This window comes from Falco naumanni, chromosome 4 (assembly GCF_017639655.2).
Source record: "Falco naumanni isolate bFalNau1 chromosome 4, bFalNau1.pat, whole genome shotgun sequence".
NCBI lineage: Eukaryota > Metazoa > Chordata > Aves > Falconiformes > Falconidae > Falco > Falco naumanni.
The window spans coordinates 90,701,612-90,724,182 of NC_054057.1; the positions used below are offsets into that span (position 1 = coordinate 90,701,612).

Genomic DNA, 22,571 nt, shown 5'->3' on the forward strand with positions numbered 1-22,571 from the left:
TGCGGGTGTGAGGGGCCGGGCAGCCCCACCGCGCCCCGGGCCCGGGAGGCGGGGGAGGGCCGCAGGGGCCAGGGACAGGCGAGCAGCGAGGCAGCGGGAGCGTCCGGAGCGCGGCATAAACAGAAATGCTGACAGACCGCCCCTGCCCCGTTGGAGATACGGAACTGCAGATAGGCTCAGGCAGTACTGGTGAAACCAAAACCCTCAACGCCAAGTCAGAAGAACAGAAAAGTCAGTAAGAAACCCACAGCTGGGGGAGGTGGAGGAGAGGCGCATCCCTGAGGCGCCCCAGAAACCCAAGCAGCATCACCAGTACCTGCCTGGGGCACCACCTGGGTCACTGCCGAACCAGGGGCTGACCTGCGCTCTGTCCCACTAAACGGTGAAGTGCATGACTCGTTATGAAGAAATTAAAAACAGAAACAATATGAAAAAACTCCTACAAAGGGTAGGAAAAAGTATTTAAAGACTTAGCACACACTGAAAGTACAAGATACAGGCTGAAAATAAAAGCATAGATGTCTGTTCATCTATTTCAGAAGTCAGATCTTGCTCTTTGTTTTCCATTTGTTGCAACAGAAGCAATAGAACAAATAAATCAGGGGGGCAGGGGGAGGGATAAATAAATTCACAACTCAGTGGCCCATCAAGACTTCTGTATGCTGACTCCAGTTAAAATCCCCTAGCCTGTTCCAACACAACAGCCTGACAGTGCTTTTTCAGTTCCTTTCCTCAATCTATAGAATTCACACATCTTTTTCATGTTTTTCCCTTTACGCACCAGAAATATTATTCACACCAAGAAGAGGATTCATTTACTGACTACAAAATGAGGAAAATTCCTTATTGTTGAGAAGACTGAACCACCCTTTCACATCCCGAGTCTGCTTCTATACAATCGTTACTTACCAGTTTACTTCACAAAGATTCTTGTGAGAGCAAGTTTAGCTTTACATTTCACACACAACAGCTTGTTCTTTCTCTGCTCATTTATTTGCTTCGTTTTGTTTAATAATATGGTTATGAACTTCTACCCAATAGGGTCTTTTCAGACAGAAAAACAATTACGACCAACAAATGCTTCCAGCATCTAAAGCAAAGCCGTAATCAGAAATGATAGTTTGACAGACCAACTGCTCAAAGTTGTTCCCCACCAAGCACAAGGCTTACGGTCACTCACTCGCATCAGGAGGAAGTTATGTAGTTAATGCTCCCACCGGTTTCCACAGAAACCGCTCTGCTAACGCACAGTGTTTAAAACATGAAGTTTCCCAACAGGGCCAGGAAAGACTTCTTGAATTTACTACTTGAACGTATCTGCCTACATAGAAGCAACACCACTTTCTGCATCGTTAGAAGAGTGCTTCAAGGAGCCAGCTGTCTGCTCCTCTCACAGACCATCTGAAGAATCAAATTTTAGCATAGATGTGTTTAGTTCAGCTTCAGTGTAACAATGTTCCCCACAATTTGGTAACCAGGGCTTCTTATATATTTCTAATAATAAAAGCAGCTCCACTACTACAGATGAATATGCAAAAGAATGGTTTTCAACAACACTTTATTGAAGCACTTCAAAATGATCACAATGATAGATGTTGCCTTTAACAGAATAAACCCTGTAATGTCATAATTGAAAGGCACTAATCCTAGCATGAAGGTCTACTTACCCACCTTCCACTGTGACGGAAATAAAAACATCAAGGATTTTACTTCTCCTGTAAAAGAGTATGTGCATACCCCCTTTGAGTGCCATTCCGTGTTTCTCATTTAAGTGACATGTAAAAGAAAACCCCAATGTTTCACCAAGGCATACTTCTAACATTCAGAATCTGTAATCCTAAAGTAACAGACTACTCATGGAAGGTTTATGATCTAGTGAGACAAGTCATTCTACACTCATGTTTTGGGAACAAAAGTCCTGAAGCACGTACTATTCTCAGGCACTCACACGTTACTTCTCCTTTAACACAATTCATTGCTTTGCTGTTCATGCAATCAGCAATGCACCGCTCTTGGCAAGATAGCTTAAATAACCTGATTTACACCCCCCTACTCAGAATTCATACAGCTTGCTCTAGTCAGGGTCAGTGCAAAAGCAAGTCAGCAGGGAGCAGTGCTGGGGCATGCTACCAGGAGGAAGCGCATTTCTTTCACATTCAGTAAACACGCACAAAGCAAATCATGACATGCCATTGCACAGCCACAGTAACTATAAAATTAAACCTTAGAAAAGTTAAAAGCTCAATAATCCAGCTAAGCCATACTTCAAGTTATTATAGATCCCTGCACAACATTCCTATATTAATTTAACAAGAGAGACTGTTTAAGGCATTTTCTTTGGCCTCTTTTCTTTTACCAGAAAGTGAAGATTATGCAGTTTTATGTGTCAGCATCCAAAAAGGACTGTCTTTCCAGCCCGTTTCCATAAAGATGCAAAGAGATAGCACAAATCCATAAGAAACTAGATTATTAGCTCCACAGATCATGAAGCAGCTCCACATTTGCGCATCTTTCGTGTTGCCAACTGGTAGGACAGAATTGCTCTGTGCAACTGCTAAGACACTCGGCTGTACTCAGAGCGATGATGAGAATTATGCTGCACTGTAATTGCACTTAAAGAAACCAGCATCCACCCTAAAGTTGATAGGACGCTAATAAATACTCTAAGGAAAACCCTCACACAGCCCAGCGTTGTGGGCGCACGCACAAACATTTCTTCCCCATTTAGTCTAGAGACTTGCTGCTCTGTGACCAGTAAGAGCGATCACTTGTACTGAACAAAACCGACACCAAGTATTTAGAGTTGATGGCTATTTTAAATCATCAGCACACCGTACGATACCAACACATCATGAGATCACAAAGGTATAACTGATGTCTAACTCGCATGCATATTCATGACCAGGAGTTCTCTCTGGCTCAGTAATTGCCTCTGCACAAGACCGGGTAGCACAGTAAGAAAACCAGTCAATGCCTCCTGCAAATACATCAGAAGAGAGTTTCAGGACTATGGCTATTGATGTTAAGTACAATAATCTATGCTACTAAAGTGCATCCTCAAAAGCAACTTTTAAGAGAATGGGAAATTCAATCAGTTTCTTTTTACTGTCCAAGCTCACTACAGAGCCCAAGACAAGTAATCATTGAGAGAACAGATTGGCTCTACAGATTTCTAGAAGCAGAACACAGCTATAGCATCCAAGTTCAGCAGACAATACTGCTAATGCCTATCTTAGACTCCACACCTTTATCAGAACAGAAAAGACTTAACCTTGGACGGAACTATGCCAGATGAGCAAGTAGCTTTTTCAGTCCAAGGCTGAAAGTGTTGAAAACAGCCTCACTTCTCTGAAAAGACTTACTGTGCTTCCCTTTGGTTTCAAAATGAAGGTAGTTGGCAAGTTAATCAAGCCCTGAAACAGAAGAAGTGTCATCCTCTGCCCTGGACTCAAATAGTCACTCCAAGGTCTACGTTTCTGCCACGTGAATAACCAAGGGCATCTGGAAGAACAGTACAAGAATAGCTGTGAAAACCTAGGTGGAGTCATTTTGTGAAGTAACACAAGTGTACTTTTCAGAGTATGCACATCCTAAGTGGCCAGCATAGCTCTCCTTGCTATTTACATTTAGAAATAGAAACTATTACTGAAATACCACAAGCAAACAGCTGTTGGCCAAGTGCATACCACAGCTGATTTAAGCTATCAGTACTGGTATCAGACCAGCCAGGGTGACAAATCTTACAGCAGTAACACCATTTTCAGATTTTGTGTCTAGAGGCATTTTGCTTTGAGTATTAACTCCAGGTAGCTTGTTTTGCATGCAAGAAACTCCCATCAACTGAAGAACTACACGCATGATCTTTTACTCAAAGAGTTCATTAGTCCATTTCACCAGCCGAATTACACATGAAGGATGCTAAGTGACCAGTACTCAGGCCTAAAAACTAACCTGTTACAGCTCAGTAAGTTTGAAAGCTTGAAAGAAACATCCAATTTGTTACCATTACTTGGAAGATGTTGACATACAGTCCTGTAAGTATATCAGTGATCTATGAGAAATTAATGCAACAAAGCACTTAAAAGAATAGTCACTGTAACTTCAGATTAAAATCACAGCACAGATTTTGGTCAAGACCTCAGTCAACAAAAGTCCCACTTTCCAATGAGATAAGAATTTTTATGCTTTAATTGGTAGTGAACGATCAGGCACTGATAGATCTGACACTTGTGCTAGAAAAGCTCTAGGCTTGACAACAAGAAACAAGCTTGTAGACACATGCATTTTTCTCCTGAAGACAGAACTCCAGAAGGCTGCTCCTACTTAAGACCCTCCAGCTGACTAATTAGTGCTTTTCATAAACATAATAAAGCACTGAGATCTGCTGAGACCAACTAGCGCAGCTTGCTCATATAAGCCGAGAAATCCCCAAGCCTGAAAGGTAGTTTATAAGCATTTCACTTGAATAGTTGAACCACTGAACATAAACTCAGATATTTACCAAGCCTTCTTCCCCCAGTGTAATCCTGTGGGAATGGAGACAGACAGCCCATAATGTATTGCCATGGGTTAAGCCACATCAACTCAAGTCAGTCAGTTAAGTGTCAATACAACCCTCAAAACATAAGTTTATTGAATAAAGCTGAAGAGCAGTAAACCAACATATGCATCCACCTAAATTAAAAAATTCACGTATTTACAAAGTTCAGTAATTGTATAAGTTGTTCACATGCAGAGAGTAATGCACAGGTTAACAATTGGTAGTGTTTGGATGCCATAAAAGCTGAAAGCAGTGAAGTATATAAACACCAAACACATCAAGTTTAGCTATAGGCCAGTTAACTAAACAGTGACCTGGTCCCCCACAAAGATTCACACATTCTAGTTTAGTTTCCTTATTTTAGGCACAAGCAAGTTTGCTAAATAAAAGTAACTGTAGCAGTTCCTGGTGAACTAGGGACTACAGCAGCAAGGTTAATATACCCTTCTCCTCTACAGCACCAGAGTATGAATTAATTGAAATCATGCTTCAGAGAACTGAAAGGGGACAAAAAGTTAAAATGCAAGTTCAGACTGAATGCAGGCAGCACGTAGTGTCTGTGCAACAGTGCGATAGTTGGTACAAACCAGTAAGGCCATGGCAGTCTAAATTAAAACTGGCTTGTCGTAACTGATATGGACTAAACAGTGTTTCCAACCAAAGACTCCGACGTAATGCAAACTCTACATTTAGGTGAAGAATCACACACAGTGTGAGGCAACACAAGCAGGTGTACCATGTATTTGCATACACTAGAAAGCTACACTGACATTACTGTATGAACAAACCAGTCTTAACAAGTCTGTCCCTTTAAATATACTGAAGTCATTGAGAAAGTAAAGCTACAAAAACATTACAATCTTTAGTTTATACATACTTCCCTATACTGCAGGAGCTAGTCAAGAAACAGGATCAATTCATTGGCTCTCTTGTGCTTTGACACAGTAGAACATTTCATCTTGCAACTTACAGACTTTGCACATGGTTACATCAAGAAAGCAGGCAGGTCTAGAGTTGTCACAATAGCCTGGGTATTCCGTAGCACCAGCTGAAACTGTGCCCAGCCATTTCATGAGCAGGAGAGACACTAGACAATTACATAGATATTGTGCTAATGGTCAACAGCTGACTCTATACAAAAACATCAGTAATTTAAGTGTCATGCAGCTGCTCAGAATGCGTGTTCTGGTTTCAGATAGAGACCACTAGGATCTGTAGATAGAAAAATGTATTTGAACAAAGTCTGATGTTCCTAGCAATTTGTTTTCATGCTGGAATACTCCAATTTTTGAAAGCTTGACAGAACAGTCCATTCCCATCCCCCACACAAATGTTAAACGGAAGCAACAAAATGATTTTAAAGAGTTGATTCTTTCCTAATTCACCACTGGAGTTTTCTTTTTCAAGTGACAGGATAAAATCTCAGCTGTAGATTAGTGATGCTGATCTATGCCTTGTGCTCCCCTCCACAGTTTCCATTTCTCTGCTTACATACACACATCACATGCATTTGTGAGATAAATCAGTATCCCACAACTCACGCTTAAATGTTTTCTAACTACTGTATGTGGCACCTTACAGAATCTTAATGCTGTCAAGCATCAGCATCTTCAAGCCACTAAACACTAGAAATAAAACACTTGCTGAAAATCATATAAAAACCTGGCCCTGAAAAACCAGAACAGAGTGTACCATCATAGTTAACATGGTAGAGAGATTATTTTTTTTGTTAAAAAGCCCCCCCACAACCCTCCCACCATAGATGGTTGTAAAATAAATATTTGTGCTGACTTTATCATGACAACTCTAGTTGTTTTGTGACAGAATAAGAATACAAGTCTTCAGCAGTGCACATGAGAAATGAACCGTGAAAAGGCAGATTCTTGATACAGGATTTTTGGGTAATATCTCATTATGGAGGGAAGTGGACAATTGAGATTATGGCCAACTGGTACTGGAGATTCCAAGAAGACTTCAGCTCCTTCTAGATTTTGAATGCTGAATAAGCCACTGAAGCGTGATATCTAAAGAGAGAGAGAAGAGAAGTTCCATATTCAAGTGTCTATTTGTATTTGTATAATTGGCATCGCTTTGGTATGCCAGTGTCCTCAAATACATGACAATTCCATATAAAGGAATATCCAGCCATTCTCTAAAGGATGGTCCACGACAGATCAACAGAATGATTTTATTATTTTTTTTCCTGAATGCTTGCTGTCTGTGCTTTGGTCCTGTAACTACCTAGCATCCTTTTTTTAGATCAACATTGCTCTATTTAGCCAGTCTGCCACTTCTCAACTCATGAGAACAAAGTTAGTTTACGCCTACAATACAAAGCATCAAGCACCCCCCATGCCTGAAATGGGGTCTCCTAAGGAAGGGAAATGCACTGGCATTATACCCATCAGCGATGCTTAGCTGTGCTGTAAGCCTTGTGCAGAAAATATCATAGAAGGGAGTATCTGCTTCTCCCATCTACCATGTTTGAATCTAACTGATGGCAAGGTGATAGGGGCTTCTTGGGTAAGCAGCCAGAAGAGTTCCACAGGCTGTTAATTTCTCCTGGAAAGAAGCAAAGTCCTTAATATAAAGCAGTTCTGGTGTCGTCTATAGCTTGTTCCCGTTATGACCAGCCTGAAGTTTCCCTCATTAGTAAACTCATGTTAGCCTCCCAATGAACTAGTGTTAATCTCATGGCAGCCACAAGAAGGCACCAGGAGAAGGATGGTAAGTGTGTGAAGTACTGTGTTTTCATTCAGTTGAGATGACTCCATTCACTTGCAATACTATTGTCAAGTAGTACTTGCTATTACACAGTGCCATGGTTTCTCCCTTTGAACTCCAGAAATCCCAAAGCAATTGATGTCAGCACCAGAAAAATTTACTGTTTGGCTGCATGGAGTAGCGACTAGCACAGGCCACAACATGAACCACTTTGATAAAACAGCAAGGGAAGAGGATTATTTCAAGGGAGTAACTGTTGAGAAACAACTTGTGGCAACTACTTGCTAACCTCATGCAGCAAGGCAGAGTTGAGAGTACCTGACAGAAGTATAAAACCATTTAGGCCAAGCTAAGAGTGAGACCAGTCAGTTATTTGCTGCAAACTAACTCAAGGCAGGCAGCAGATTCTGCAGGAGACTGACATATGTTTTGCCAACTACACCCCCTACCACTTCAATACCAGTCCTCACTGCTATAAGGAGTTACACAGAATTTAACCATTGCACTTACACATTGTCCTTTGATTTGTTACCAGTTTCCTGAAGCCAGGAAATTTATGTTTAAGAAGTCACAATCCCCCAATCCATCCTCTGGCAGCTCCTCATAATGCTTAGCATTTTAGATTAATAGTTACCTATATTATCTTTCTCTTTGCAAGAAATTGAGTAGCAGCAGATTTCTCTGTCCTGAATAGCAGCAAGGTTCCTACGAAAGAGAGAACATTTCAACATACACTTCACTTGTAACATGGAGTCTTATACTGACAATCTAAACTGTTCCCCTTCATCTTCTCCACATAACTTGTTTCAGCTACCTCCTGTTGCTGAGTATTGTACTTATAGATGCAAGCTTCTTAATCTAACAACCCTATGTACAGGAATTAATTTATAGAGTTAAAGTAGCCTTTCTTAGGACATGTTAGACTTACATCTTTTCAATTAGCTGTTTCTCATCCAACGCATTAGGAAGGTCTCTCTTATTTCCAAGTACTAAAACCTGAAATCCAGAGTAGAAGGAAACAGTTGCAGCTTTGCTTTAAAAAAAAAAAACAACACCAAAAAACAACAAAACAACACACACCACCCAAAAAACCCACCCAACACAAGCAACAAACTTCAGGGGAGTCTGACAAGCAGTCTGCAGTAGGCTATTAAGTCTAACTCAATGTGACAGATCAAGAAGGAAGATTGACCTAATCACAGGGGAAGAGGGGACACAAGAACTGCTATGCGCAAAAAGCAAGTATGAGAATGCATCAGCTGATAAAACTGAGGAAAATCCCTGTTGACTTTCAGCTGAGATTCCCCAAAGTTGCTCTATACTTCTGTACTACACTCTGGTTAACCTGTGCTATAGCAGACCCTCAAAGAGAACACAAATTCATACTGTGGAATACTCTTAAACTACTGGTCCTCCCCCCCACCCCCCACAACAAAAACACCTGAAGGATTGACTGAGGTCATCAATTCGATTTAAGGCACTACTGTTCATGCTTGTACTAAGCAGGAGGGTTAGGCCTTACACTTGACAAGAGTTCAAGCCAGACTTCAGAGCTGCTAAAGTTACGCACATTCCTCAAGCAAGTTTAATACTGTATAAGGCAATATTACTTACAGGGATTCCTTGTAACTGTGGCTTGTCTAGAAGATTGTGCAGCTCATTTCGAGAGGCTTCTATTTTTTCACGATCTGCAGCATCTACCATGTAGCTTTAAAGAGAATTTAAGGTTAAGTCAGTGAGACTTAACTACTTCAGAAACAGCAGTCTTTCCTTTACACTGTCAGTTTTGAGCACATTCAACAAGGCTTTAAACAAAGCTAAGTCTTCCAAGCAAAGAATTTGGTTCTTTTAAAAAAATAAATCTCTAAGATCAGAGTAGATAGAAGATTCTTTCAGTTAGACAGCAGTGCCATCTAGTTCAGACAGGAAGTAGTTAGTACTCCAGATCAGACACAGGTAAGAAAATAACCCATCTTGAGCCCTGAACTTACAGGTAAAAAAGGTCAATATGGTTGCAGTACTTTCAAAATTAAAACAAGTACTACCAAGTCAAGCATGCACTGTTAGAAAGGCTATACACAGAAGAAAAGCAAACCTGAAGTTAAGCACTAGCTGAAGGAAGGCCACACTTACACAATAGCATTAACTCCTCTGCAATATCGCTCCCACATGCTTCGGAATCGTGGTTGCCCTCCTATATCCCAAATCTTAAGGCAAGGGGAAAAAGACAATTTAGCCATGCACTATGTTTAAACATGTCACACACAGATAAGACAAGAAATCAAAACAGTTTTTCCTTTCTCCTTAGCCCATCTGCAGGATCTCTCATATTAGAGCAGAAATAATCCCTTGTACAGCTGCTCAAAGCTTGCAGGCCCAATAACATAAGGTACAAACTAGAATATCTTACACCAGATGCAAGAACACATCGGTGTACTAAGTTTACACACTGTGGTATACAATAAAATATACTAATTTAAAGCCTTGCTTTTGATGTAAGCCTTCCCTTAAGCAATACCGATAAGCAGAAGAGGAGGATTTCTGGGTCCTAAACATGTGAAAATTAATTCAGATTAAAGCCAGACAGCATTATCACAACATTGCTTAAACTAGTCCATGAACTTGGAAGTCACACACACAGATACTCATTTAAGAAACCCCATAAATAAACACAAGTATATTCTCAAGCTGTTTGACAGATTTAGCCGAGCCTCTCCAGTTTCCTATATTTGTCTCAATGGTGGAAGCAAAACAGAGCAAACAAATTTTAAACCAGAAGCTGAAAACAACCTTGCTTGGGTTTAAAAAGAGACAGTCAACAATGGTAACATACCTTTATTGTAACATTACCCTTCGTAACTTTCCTCATGTTGAAGCCCACAGTAGGAATCATATCTTCACTGAATTGACCCGACTGGAAAAAAAAAGAAAGTTAAATTTAGTGCTTATCTGATGCAGCTAGCTTACATAGTAAAATTTCATAAGCTTTTTCTAACAATTTGCCTTCCAACTGAATGCTTTACAACCAAGAAGTCATAGATATTATATTCATGTCAATTGAAGCTTCTGTGAAGTCAGTCAAGTCATTTCCTACATGCACTTAATTTTTCAAGCCTTGAGGCAGTCAGGGGAGTAAATTTACTTGGGGAGAAGTGCTTTGCATAGCTTAACAGATGGACAGCCAGGGCAAGTATAGGGAAAGAGCCATTCCCCTGCTTCTGCTGGAACCAAGTTTTGTAAGTCAGGATCTCCTAGTTACCTGGAAGCTAGAAATATCCAGAAGATTTTCCTCTGATGCAAGCTACTCTATGGACAACATTTACAGCAATAAATCACCCTTGTGGAGTAAGCTTCCAACCCACAGGTATGGGCTAACTTCCTGAGGAGTTTTAAAAGGCTTGAAAGTGGAAGGGCCTGACAGGTCTGCTTCCTGCTAGGCTAGACAGTGCCCAGCTTGTTCAGCAGTGGAAGAGGCAATCAAAATGCAACTGGAGTATTCCAGCCCAGCCCGTTTTCACCAGAGGTTCAGTGTCACTTTAAGCTCTAACATAACCTCTGCAAATTAGTGTTGCATTAGAGAGGTTCTCTAGTAGCAGCTGGTTTACTGTCTGTTACACTTTTATCTGTAACAGCTTGAAAGCCAAGTTCACAGCTATCTCCTGTAGCTAACCCAGGAGCCAAAACAAGTGTTACCAACACTAGTACAGATCTCTCCTATGCTCCCTTAGCTGTTTGGCAGAAGGTGAATCTCCTTCACCAAATAGTGGTCATTATGTAATCTCACTACATCCATTATGTGTAACAGAACCAAGACAGTCAGGCAGATTTGGGAAAAAAGGTCGACTCAAATGCATTCAGTAAATTAGGGTCTGATGTCACAGCAACAGAAAGTCTGCTTCTCTCCCTGATGTTGCACAGAGAACTCAGCCCTAGTTAAAGTGCTTTAGGATCTACGAAGCACACATAGCATCACCATAGAGTTAGGGCCCAACTGCTCACAAGCTGGAAGTAGTAACTACATCTTCTTAGTTTTGCACGCTTTGTATGCTTTGAGTACATGCTGTTCAGAGGTTGCAACCAGAAGACCATCAGCCAATGCTTTGTCATTCACTTCTGTGCTCAAAAGCCCATGCTTTCCTTCAGCTTGTTCCCTCAACCTCACACCCCCCAAAAACATGTGATCTTCCACTAACAAACCAAAGCTGCAAGCTTCACACAGTACAGACTCCAGTATAATGTTGATAAACATTAGAAGTGAAAATATACAGATTATAGCAGTCTCATTTGGGCTTTAACTGGCCAAGTCCTTAGTTAAACGGCACATTGAGCTTGCTGGTGACCTCCAAAACAGAAATACATCCAGAGCTTAGATTTGAAGCCAGCAGTCCCCTGAACAGGTGGCGACTTTTCACATTGAAGATCCACCTTCCAAATGTATGGCTACACAGACTAACAGCTTTTTAAAAGGAGTGAAAAAAACCCCAAAACTAAGTCCTTGAAACCAAGGAATGCAAAAGCAAAAACATTGATGACCTGAAAAATGGACATCTTAAACCTCATTAGGCAGCTGTTCCACATTCTCATTTGAAAAAAAGTTTCACCTGTTTAAGCTACACAGAAGACAATGTATCTGAAATAGTGCCGGATGAGACTGAAACTACTCTTAACCTTTCTGCTAACTTAGCAAGGTAGGCACACAACCTGAACGCCTGTCCTTCATTTCCCGTTCCTGCCCTGAAAGCCCAATGTATGAGCTGTCCCCTTCAGCCAGTTTGATTATATGTAGCTCAGCAGCAGATGGTTATGAACTAAACTGTATCAGCCACGGAAAGCATGGTTAAAGTGTGCACTGCCAATCTTGCCTTTGAAGGGTCAGCTTGCTTTGGTTGCTCAAGCACCACTGCATTCCTGCCTCTGCAGTCACACCCTACACCCACATCTTCTAACCAAACATCTCCCAAGCACTCCCTGAACCTCCATCACTTTGTGCTGCTTCATATTACCCAATATGCCGTCAGCTATTCCCACTCAGATACTTCCAGATTCTTCGCTCGAGAGCTGTTCCTATCAATAGTTCATGCTCCCATAGCTCTTTTAGGATATAGATTCTTTCAGATCACAGCAGCACCTCATTTGTCACATTTAATGTAGTGTTTAAGAAATCACTGTAACCCGCCACAAAAACTTTTACAGAATCTTCAGAAAAGCTGCTGTACCTTATATGCACTCTACCCATGCTACACATCCAGGTAGCATAAAAACTTGTTCTGACTTGCTTAAAACCTACACTACAGAGTGCTCAAGTTTACAACTTGAGTTTCAGCTTTCTGTACTCTGCTTCGTTGGTGAGACAAACAAGTGCTATCTGACATACTTTCTGAACTGTCAGAAATGCAGGGAAAGGGGAGCAGATGCCTTAACCGAGCTGCCTCCAAAACACAAGCACACCCTTCCTCTCCACAGGAATTTTGGAGGCTGTAGATTCTGAGGCAAGGCAGGCACTTTATAGCTTTGAGAGGCACACCTGACTACAGATTTTGTGCAACTCGGATCTTCATTTGAAAGATCTTACTCTGATGATTAGGTATTCCTTCATTCACAGTTAGCGTACCTAAAGAAAGCTGTCACCTTACCTTTTAAGACAGGTCCAAAAATGGTTAAAATCATTGTAATGAATTTTGCTAGCGGGCAGTGATCTCCTTTGATACGTTTTGCTATTGTATCCAACTGTCTTGGCCCAGAAAATAAGTCTCTAAACCAAATATTTAGAGGGCTTTTGTTTACTACCTTTACAGAGGAAAAAAAGCCAGGAAGTCAGCTGCATCTTAGAGTATTCATATGCAAAAGCTACTCATACAGTAGAACAGGAATATGCTTTTATTAGTAAGCAGTTCTGTTTGAATCAGACTTCCCTCTGTACCCCCTAGAGCAGATTACTCAGCCTTATCACTGTGTGTTCACAATACAATGTTTTCTCCTTCTAAAATAGGCATCAGCTTTAAAACAAGTTTGATAAGCACAGAAGTATTTTCAATTCCCAATCTGAAAGTGCTTGGCTGTTGTCATACACAGTAGCATTGCTCACTCACCAAGGACAGCAAGAGTAGCTGCTTACAAATCTAGCAATAGCATCCTTTTTCAGCACTTGCAAATATTCCAATAGGCAGACACTGCACCTCACCCAGGACTCCTGGAAGATCAGCCTTGTGTACTAGAAGTTATTATGAATTAAGCCATTAGCTCTGAGGTCATACAGACTGCACAGCATTAATACAAACTGTTCAGTGAAGGTCAGAAAACAAAGTGAACTCTAGCCCCTATGCGAAAGATAAAGAGGGAGACTGAACAGACCAAATTTCAGAGACCACATGAACAGGCAGAACTACTCTTTAAGCCTCCTCTTTAAGAGATGCTCCCTTTTCAACACTCCAAGCTCCTGGAGAACCCAAACATGTGATTTTAGCGCAACATGAACCCATTTACCTGCCTGAGTACTTATGTCGGATAAGGATTATTCAGAGGAGCAAAACTGCTTCCAGACTAAGTCCCTACACTGTATTCCAGCACAGGGCCAACACCTACCTGCACCAATTAGTTTGGGTTCAGCTCACCTTGTATCCAGTATTAGCACTAACTCCTGCACAGACTGCAGCGTTTATCAAGTCCACTCCCCATCTCGCTACTCGGTCCAAGCCTAGCCCACCTGTTACACACCAACTAGCACTAGCTGTGGTGCGTGCTCTGAAACACCACCATACATGCTATATTCACAAGCACTGCTTCTCACCTGTAACCCTGGCAGACTGCCTCTCTGGGTCTGCGCCCTCACCCACAGCTCACCCACAGGCCAGGGCAGCTTTGCCAACCAGCACCCACAGAACTCTTGCCTCAGTGATGAGCCAGCAGCGTGCTACTTAACAGGAACAGAGCTCCTTTCCCAGAGGGCAGGATCAGGCGGCTTCAGACAAGCATTTAACTTATCACCTAAGTTTCCAGAAGTGTACGAAGGATGCAAGTTTAGTCTTTTTTAATACTTAGTTAATATTACAACAAGCTGCTTACTAAACCTACCATTTTCAGTTGTCTTAAGTCAAAAAAACGCAAAACAGACCATGCCACATTCTGGCTACCTCATCTGCTTCTTCATAGTCAACATGCTACGGCCAGAAGACTACCAGCTTCCAGGGAGTTAGGCTTACGAGACTGTCAGCACCAAGCCCTAAGCAGCTTGATCAAGTAGAGTTTAAGACTGGAATTCCTGCTTCCTGTATCTTCCTTAAAAATTCATTTTAATACATTAAAGGAATCATTAATGGCAGAACTCCAACTGCAGCAGTAGAACTGCTGTTCCCTTGTCTTTCTTTCAAGCCACAGTGGTAGCTCTCTACTGCTGGAAAGCACGCTGCCTACAATGGGGGTCCATCCGCATGGCCCTCAACCACCAAGCCGCAGCCACCAGATTTTGATTCCACAGCCTGCACAAGTTGATTCTTTGTATCAACAGGGAAGGTCAGGGCAGCCTTAGCTTGCATCTCATAAAGCTAACATGAGTCATTACTGTTACAGGACAAACTTCTTCATATAAGCTCTGACAAAGATTGTATCTTTACTCAGAATACTTTTCATCCATCTAGAAGAGATCACAAACAAGTTTAGCCAACTAGGAGACAACATCACTGGAGTATGGTTCCCAGCCAGGATGCTTCCAATCCACCTGAACCAGCATACTACCTTCAGCCCCACTGTTCATCCCTAAATTTCTTTCTTTTTACACTAAAAAAAAGCTTAATCTCTCAGAAATCTCTTCTTAAAAAAATAAAAAGCAGAAAAGCAGACTCATTTTAGCATTATATAAAGCTACCCCTACACTAAACCTCCTCTGCAACATACATCACTTTAACCAAGAAGTGCATCACATGGGCGAATCAACTCTCTACTGTAGTCGAGCTTCCTTCTTGAAATACTTCAGTGTTTCAGCTACTTGGGGTCACATTCAGAAACTTGAACTCTAGTTTAGAAGCTTCAAACCTCATGACGTAACTGTCCCTTAAAAGGTTTTACAACAGCACTTCTACAAATGATCGCTGCAGAAAGCAAAATAGCAGTATCTGTTAAGAAAATACATTTTTGCTTCCCCAACCCCAATTTCAATGGAATATATAAAAAGACGTGGTCTGCTTATCATGTAGCAACCACACAGCAGTGAAACAAGATCTAAAGAGGCATATTTCTATCTAGAAGTCAGTCACATAAGAGCTTAGGACACTTCATGCCTCTGATAATCATGAAAGCATCTTTCTCCAGGTGTTACTGCTTAAAGCTCTTCCATTTCTTAAAGAGCACTATACAGGAACTTAAGATCACAATGGAAGAAGTGGATTCCCATTTCAGTCACCTGCTTCAGACCATCTGGGGTACAGCAAGCAGAACCTCAAAGGGTATTAAGTGGAGTATGAGTCACCTCATACTAGCCTTATTACCCAATGAAGTGAGGCAATCCATTTCAAGAGACTTCTGAGATTAAGAAACACCTCACTTGAAAACATATCAACCTTCTCACTTAACTACTGTGTGTATGAAGTGACAACACACACTATTTATGACCTACTTGGGTGCTTCAGAAGGCACTAAAGCAGCAGCAAAGCTCTTCAGAGCAATCTTCCGCACTTCTCCAGTGTGGCTTTGTTAAGTCAAAGTTACTTCTAACAGTCATGAGGACAGAAGGAAGTCACAACTCCCACCTAGCCAAAGGGATCTTTTTTTGAGAGGCACTTCAAAAATCACCTCTCTCTAGAGACCAAGGCCTCATTCAAAGGCTTGTCAGATGCTCCAAAGTTTTAAAAAACACACCACGCTAATTCAGGTGTTGACACAAATACTAAAGAGATCTTATTTATCCTATCACCACAAACAGAACAGGTTGAGTTTAGCTCTTAAACCTGACAGTTGTATCAGGAAAGTCTGACTCCCTCCCAGCCCTGCAGTTCTCCTCTCCTGTCCACTGTGGATCAGACTATCAAGCTTCAATATCCCAGTGCCAAACACCTGCATCAAGGATCCTATCAGGCTTCAAGCAAGACTTCACAACAGCAAACACCACTCTTCCATAAAGTACTTTTTTGAAACTGAACAAGTGTCCCATTATTCACTAGCATGCACTGCCTGCAGCCTGGAAGCAGAGTCAGTTTACTTGAGTCATGTTTCAGTTGCATCACATGGCTGTGGAGCTCGGTTGCTTCTTGTGTACCTCCCCACACGAGCACGGCTGGGACTCCCAGCTTTGACAGCAAGTCTGATGAAAGTCTGTTAACAGACACTAGCTGCAGAGATGCAAACAACAGAAGATAATGCAGACTCCAGTAAATAATGGACATTGCAAGCCCTCAGATAAGAGGCTAACAATTCAAGATGCAATACTGGGATGACATGCAATTTCTCTGAATATGAGCCATGGGCCATCTACATTATGGAAATCAGGACCAGGAAGAAATGACATCCTCCCTTGTGAGCAAGTTTACTCATGCACACGGAAAACTTAGGCTTAATACCTAATTAGAGACAGTGACTAACACAGAGCCTTAGCAAAGCAGAAGCTGCATTAGTTGTACCTAGCTATAACTAGATTTCACTGCTAAGGCTGGTTTTTAAACCTTCTAGTCAAACTAAGTTTGGTTTGATTACAAACAAAGTGCTTGTTTACACACTGGAGGAATAAATATGGTCCAAACCATCTACCAACCTAGAAAAAGATTATTCTAGAACTGGACTGTCTGCTTTTCATGGCCTTTCCACTTCAGTGGCAGCCAGGCATTGTATCAAGCCTCCTGTGTAATTGGCTTGAGTTTTTAGTCTAGTTACATATGCCTGATTTGATTGGCATAGATTACATTAGAGATTTATATTAGATTAAACTCACTGTTATCAAGAGACTGGTAACAGCCCTTCGTAAGACAGAATGCAGCCTTATAAGCCATACCAAGTTCCTGGTATGCAACCCAGCTTTTAGAGCTACTCTAAAGGACAAGCATCTTGCTGTGTCATTCCTTTCATTTTAGTTTTAAGGAATCCCAATGCTTCACAGCTACATCTATCCAAACCATTAACTGGCCTGCAGAGAGTGGTTATTCTTTTCCAGCACTCATTTCCAAATGCAGGCTCTGAATTAAAGTCAGTCAAGGAAGCAACTAACAAGAAGTTGGCTCTTCATGCCATGGATAGCACTACTTCTGTGGGAAGCACTATTGCACTGGTAACTGAAGCTCACACTATTATTTTATTAACACCAATAATAAAGAGCTGAGCAAGTCCCCTCACACTGTTTTCTGTAAAAAGTCACTACATTTCCTAATTAAAAACTTCATAAATTTGGCTTGCTACTTCCAAACCTAAACCAGCTAACTAGGCTGTGTCATTATGCATAACAACTTCCTCATTTCACTCAGTTTTGCAAGGCTATTTGAATGACACTTACTCAGATAAATGTCTGGGTGTGATCTTAACACGCGGTTGAAACCTTGCAAGATTCAATCCCTTGCAAAGCAAGCTGGATACAGATGTCAGCTTTACTGAAGAGTACTTTCACCATTTGAAAAACCTGAGACAGACTAAACTGATGTGCAACTACTACGATTCTGTACTACTCCACATATCAGCAGTACGGTTTCACAGATCATTCCCCAAAGGAGATGTGCTGCTGGTATCACACAGGCAGAACAGCAAAGCAGTACTTTGTCAAGTGTCATCACCATCTAGGACTCCAGAAGACAAAAAACCTGCAGAGTAACCTCAGTGCCCAAAGTTGCATGAATACACACCAATGGGCATCAGCTCAGCCACCACAGATTGAGGTCGTTCAACAGTTTCAGAGTTCCATTTTCAGAAATGCAAGACCAGAAATAGCGGCAACCACTACTGTATGTGAAGGAAAAGGCTTCTGGCATCCTCAGGTTAGGCCAGCAACTTTCACATAACATAACTAAGCAGAGGTAGTTACCTTTTATGAGGGCTGACCCATTTCCCATGATTATCATGAAGCCCACAGAGTGCTAACATCCTCAACTACACAAAAGCTTGGTTACATTTTGACAGCTAGTCAGTGTAACAAGGATTATGCCTAACTGCAAAAGAATGAAAGGCCTTTTTGTATCCAGTAATTCATTCACCTGACAAATAAATACATTCAAAAAAATACTCGGTAATATTAAGACGGCAGCCTCCAATGAAAAACAACAATTAAAGGTATGTGCAATCTAAGGTTGAACACATCAGCTTTCCCCTTCTAGGTGCACTGGACTCAAGTCAGTCACGCTCCCTGCAAAACCAAAAGATACCCTGGTTTCCCATCTCAGGTCTCCCTACAAGGCCTTCCAAATTCCAGCTTGATTCTTTGAATGTTTTCGGTCGCATGCATCCGCAGAACAGGACACTGATGAAGCTGAACAAGCCACTTAGGCAAGCCACTCTATCTTGTTAAGCAGTGGAAAAGCTTCATGTAGGAGGATTCCCACACCCTTCCTTCAACTGCTCCAGGCAGATCAGCAGATAAGTTCAGCGGCCTGCTGCTGTCAGGCTTGGAAGTTGTACTTCTTAGCGCATACCTTAAGAGAAAGTAGATTATTTAATTCAAGTTTCAGCGATCAGGATAAGTGAAAATCTGAGAGGAACAGTGAGTGGGAAACAGATCATTTACTGAGCACTGGAAAAAAGGTCGAATGGAAGTTACTGAAGGAGTGTTATGCCATCCATCTTCACATTACACTAACGCAAGCCCAGCCATACCAATACGCTGACTTCAACAGGCCTTCCAACCACACCGTAGAGCTGTGCTCCGATATGGCTATCGGTGTCTGCACGACTCCCATTAGCACACAAAGGTTTATGGAGGCTCAGGCACCCTGGCTGGCTCTGCCGCCTCTCCCGCCAGCCTGCCCAGCAAGGGCAGACGAGCTGCTTCCCAGCCCAGCGGAACAGCTTCACCCCAGCGCTTCAGCTCAACGCATGACCCGTCCGAGACCCGACGGCGCACCGGGGAGCAGGAGGGGGACCCCAGGCAGGCTCCGCCGGGAGCCCAGCAAGACACCAGGCCGCTCCCGGCCCGGCCGCTGCCCCAGCGCTGGCCCCCCGCCGCCGTGCCTGCACAGGCCGCGGCCGCCCCCCGGCAGGCCCCGGCGCGGCCTACCCCCCCCCGGCGCGGCCCGCTCACCGCGATGACGTTGACGAAGGTGGTCTTGCCCGAGTACTGCAGCCCCACCAGGGTGAGCTCCATCTCCTCCTTCCAGAAGAGCGAGCGGAACCAGTCCAGCAACCGGGAGAGCAGCGCCAGCATGGCGGCGGCGGGCGGCCCAGGGGCACTGACAGGCTGGGCCCGGCGACTGGCTCCGGCGGCGGCGGCTGGCGGACACCCGCGCGCTCCCACACGGCCCGGCTCGCCCCCGCGCCGCGGTCATATGACTCTTCGGCATGGCCCGCACGGCGCAGCAAGAGCGGCCGCGCCGCCGCCAGCGACCCCCGGCACGGCGCCGCAGCGACCCCTGCCGGTAGCCTCCCGCCATGCGCCCGGGGAGGACCGGCGGCGGGAGGGCTGGGCGGCGGCGGGGCCGCGCGGGGCGGGGCGCGGCGGGGCGCGGCGGTGGCGGCCCCGCCATCTTGGGAGGGAGTGGGCGAGGCGGGCGGTGCGCACCGCGCCATCGCGGCGGGACGGGACCGCTCGCATCCCTCGGCCCCGCCATCCCGGGGTGAGGGGACCGCTCGCACTCCTCAGTTCCGGAATCTCGGAGCGCAGAGGTGGCTGCTCGCACCCCACCATCTCGGGGTGAGGGGCCACTCGCACTCCTCAGTCCCGCCATCTCGGGGTGAGGGGCCACTCGCGCTCCTTAGTCCCGCCATCTCGGGGTGAGGGGCCACTCGCACTCCTCAGACCTGCCATCTCAGGCAGCTGCACTCAGGACTCTGGCTCCTTAGGGCGGCCCCGGTGCAGTGCCATGGCGGTGTTTGACGCCCCAGCTCCACAGGCCGCTGCGTTGGCTGGTGCAGGTGTCCTGGCGGCCACGCTGCACTCTCAGCCCACAGCCCCGCACCCAGCCCCAGCCGCCCTCCTCGCCCCACTGGCCCCACAGAGGTGCTCCCACCGCCCAGCGAGGCCCTCGGAGCTGCCCTGGCCACTCTGCCACCCGCCGCGCTGGAAGGCAGCACACCACCGAGACTGCGTCCTGGGGTGGAGTGCTAATTGCACATACGATTGTGGGGGCTTTTCTTGATGTGTTCTCCAGTTTGTTAGTCTCTCAGGTTGGCTGCATGAGACCTTCAGGTTTGTCACCTGAGCCACTGAGGTGCAGCCAGCCTGCAGGCAAATCTTGGGCTTGCAGAGGACTAGGGATTAAGAAACATTAGCCATAATATATTTCACATGGCAAATACATTTTAAAGCAAGTGAAACACCTTCTAAAACCCTGTGTATGCTCTTAGAACTTGCAGAAGCCCACATGACCTCGTTGTTCTCAGTTATTCTCATGTAACTGGCCATTCTCTAGAAGTTTTTGCCAAAAATCCATGCACCTTTTTCAGGTGATTCACGGTGGGCCTTGCTGCTGTGCCAGTCAGGTAGCTGTAAACAGGTTATTTTCAGTCCTGGCCAAGTTAAGCCTGGTTCTATAAAGTAAAGCAAATAGCATGTGGAGATTAGAAATCCCCCAACTTCAAAGGACAGGAGAATAAGAAAGCAAACCAATGCACACGTCTGCACGTTTTTTAAAAGGGAAGGTGATGGGGGTGATACAGATTTACAAGCTGTAGGCATTTTCATTTGCATAATAAATTCCAGTCCTTTTCTAAACATCTGTCCTCCAGAGAGACACCACTGAGGATCCCAGTGTTTGTATCATTCACAAATTGTGTAGCTCCAGCTCTCGAGGTAGTTAAGTGGTGACTTTTGCAGCATGAGGCCAAGGCAGGGGACACGAACTGAGCAAATTAAGATGTAGCTGAAAAAAAAATAATGAGGCATCTACAAGATGCTCAAGGAATAAGAACGTTTCCCATTCACCTGAACTACAACCTTTTTCTTCAGGATTTCTTATGATGTTGCAGAAAAATGTTCATAGTTCAAATTAAGAGATGGCAAACAGGATTTATTTGTTGTCAATAGGCTGGAAAACAGCTACTGTTTTGCACTTGGCTGCAATGGTCCTCAAAAAATTTTACAAATACCAAGGACCTAAGCCACTGCATGAAGAGTGGAAACAGAGTCAAGGCTCTCTGCCACGCTTTATTAGCTTGCTGTGCTTCATTAATTCTGCAGCATTTTTCAGGGCACCAGGATCAGGCTGAGGACCACTTTCCTCCCTAGCAAGAGCTGAAGTGCAAAACAGCCCTGGCAAAGCTGGAAACCTGCCTCCAGACACTCACCCACCCCAGCCATGCAGCAGCCTCTGCAACCCCAAGGGCTCACCCAGCACAGGCCAGAGGCTGGTCCTCCCCACTCCAGCTCCGCACTGGGAAGGGAAGGACCGGCACAGGCTGGGCTTGGTTCCTGGTTCTCCCCCTCACCCCAGGCTGAACTACCTGCTTATGGACATCCCAGCTCTGAGGGGAGACTAGGAGGTAAAGTAGTTTTATGGAGGCTGAGTACCGAAGTGAGAGTGGCCAAGCAGCTCAGGCGGTGCAGAAGAGCAGACAAGGAAGCAGTACAATCAGTACCTGGGAATTTTGGCATTGTTTGGCATTGCTCGGCATTGCTCATACTTGCAAAGAGCAGAAATACAGCAGCAGGTATAACACAGTGCCATCAGAAGTGAACAAGCCTTTTCCTTTTTTTTTTCCATGGAATGCTGCAGCTTAGCTAGCCTCATCCCTGGCTAACCAAAATCACATACAGGAACTGCTTTTAAACATGGGCAGGCCGTGACATAATATTTGCAGCTGGCAGACAGCCTTTCTACTCCTGGATAAAGAGAGAGCAGCGGTGTGTACAGCTGATGAATTTTGGGCAGCCAAACGCTGTGTGCACTGCCCTCCCGAGTCTACCTGCCATGTCTGGGACACCTACAAAGGGTTCTCCATCGCTGTCAGAAGGAAATTTTCTAAATCATACTGCATTATTTTTCTGAGCCAATGGGTGAAAAAAGCGGGGGGGGGGGCGGGGGGCACAAATCTACTCCTGTTCAGAACAATGTAAAACAGGTGTACAAAAGCAACTGCAATGAAATTGGCATAAAACCACTGGGACTGTGTGCTAGGGCACAATAGTCTGACATCAGCTATGCAGGCCACATCAGGAGGATCCACACCACCCTGACTGGCCCTTCATCAG

The 22,571-nt window shown here is 44.1% G+C and overlaps 1 protein-coding gene across 1 annotated transcript; it reads right to left on the minus strand.

The window, feature by feature from the left end:
• Nucleotides 1-4,597: 4,597 nt before the first annotated feature.
• Nucleotides 4,598-19,707, minus strand: ARL8B (ADP ribosylation factor like GTPase 8B). The gene is made up of 7 exons (XM_040591324.1): nt 19,467-19,707; nt 10,098-10,178; nt 9,398-9,471; nt 8,879-8,972; nt 8,193-8,260; nt 7,899-7,969; nt 4,598-6,564 (listed from the first exon to the last, which is right to left on the minus strand). Exons 1-7 carry the CDS (start codon nt 19,587-19,589, stop codon nt 6,515-6,517), a joined length of 561 nt encoding a protein of 186 aa, XP_040447258.1. The 5' UTR covers nt 19,590-19,707; the 3' UTR covers nt 4,598-6,514.
• Nucleotides 19,708-22,571: the final 2,864 nt, after the last annotated feature.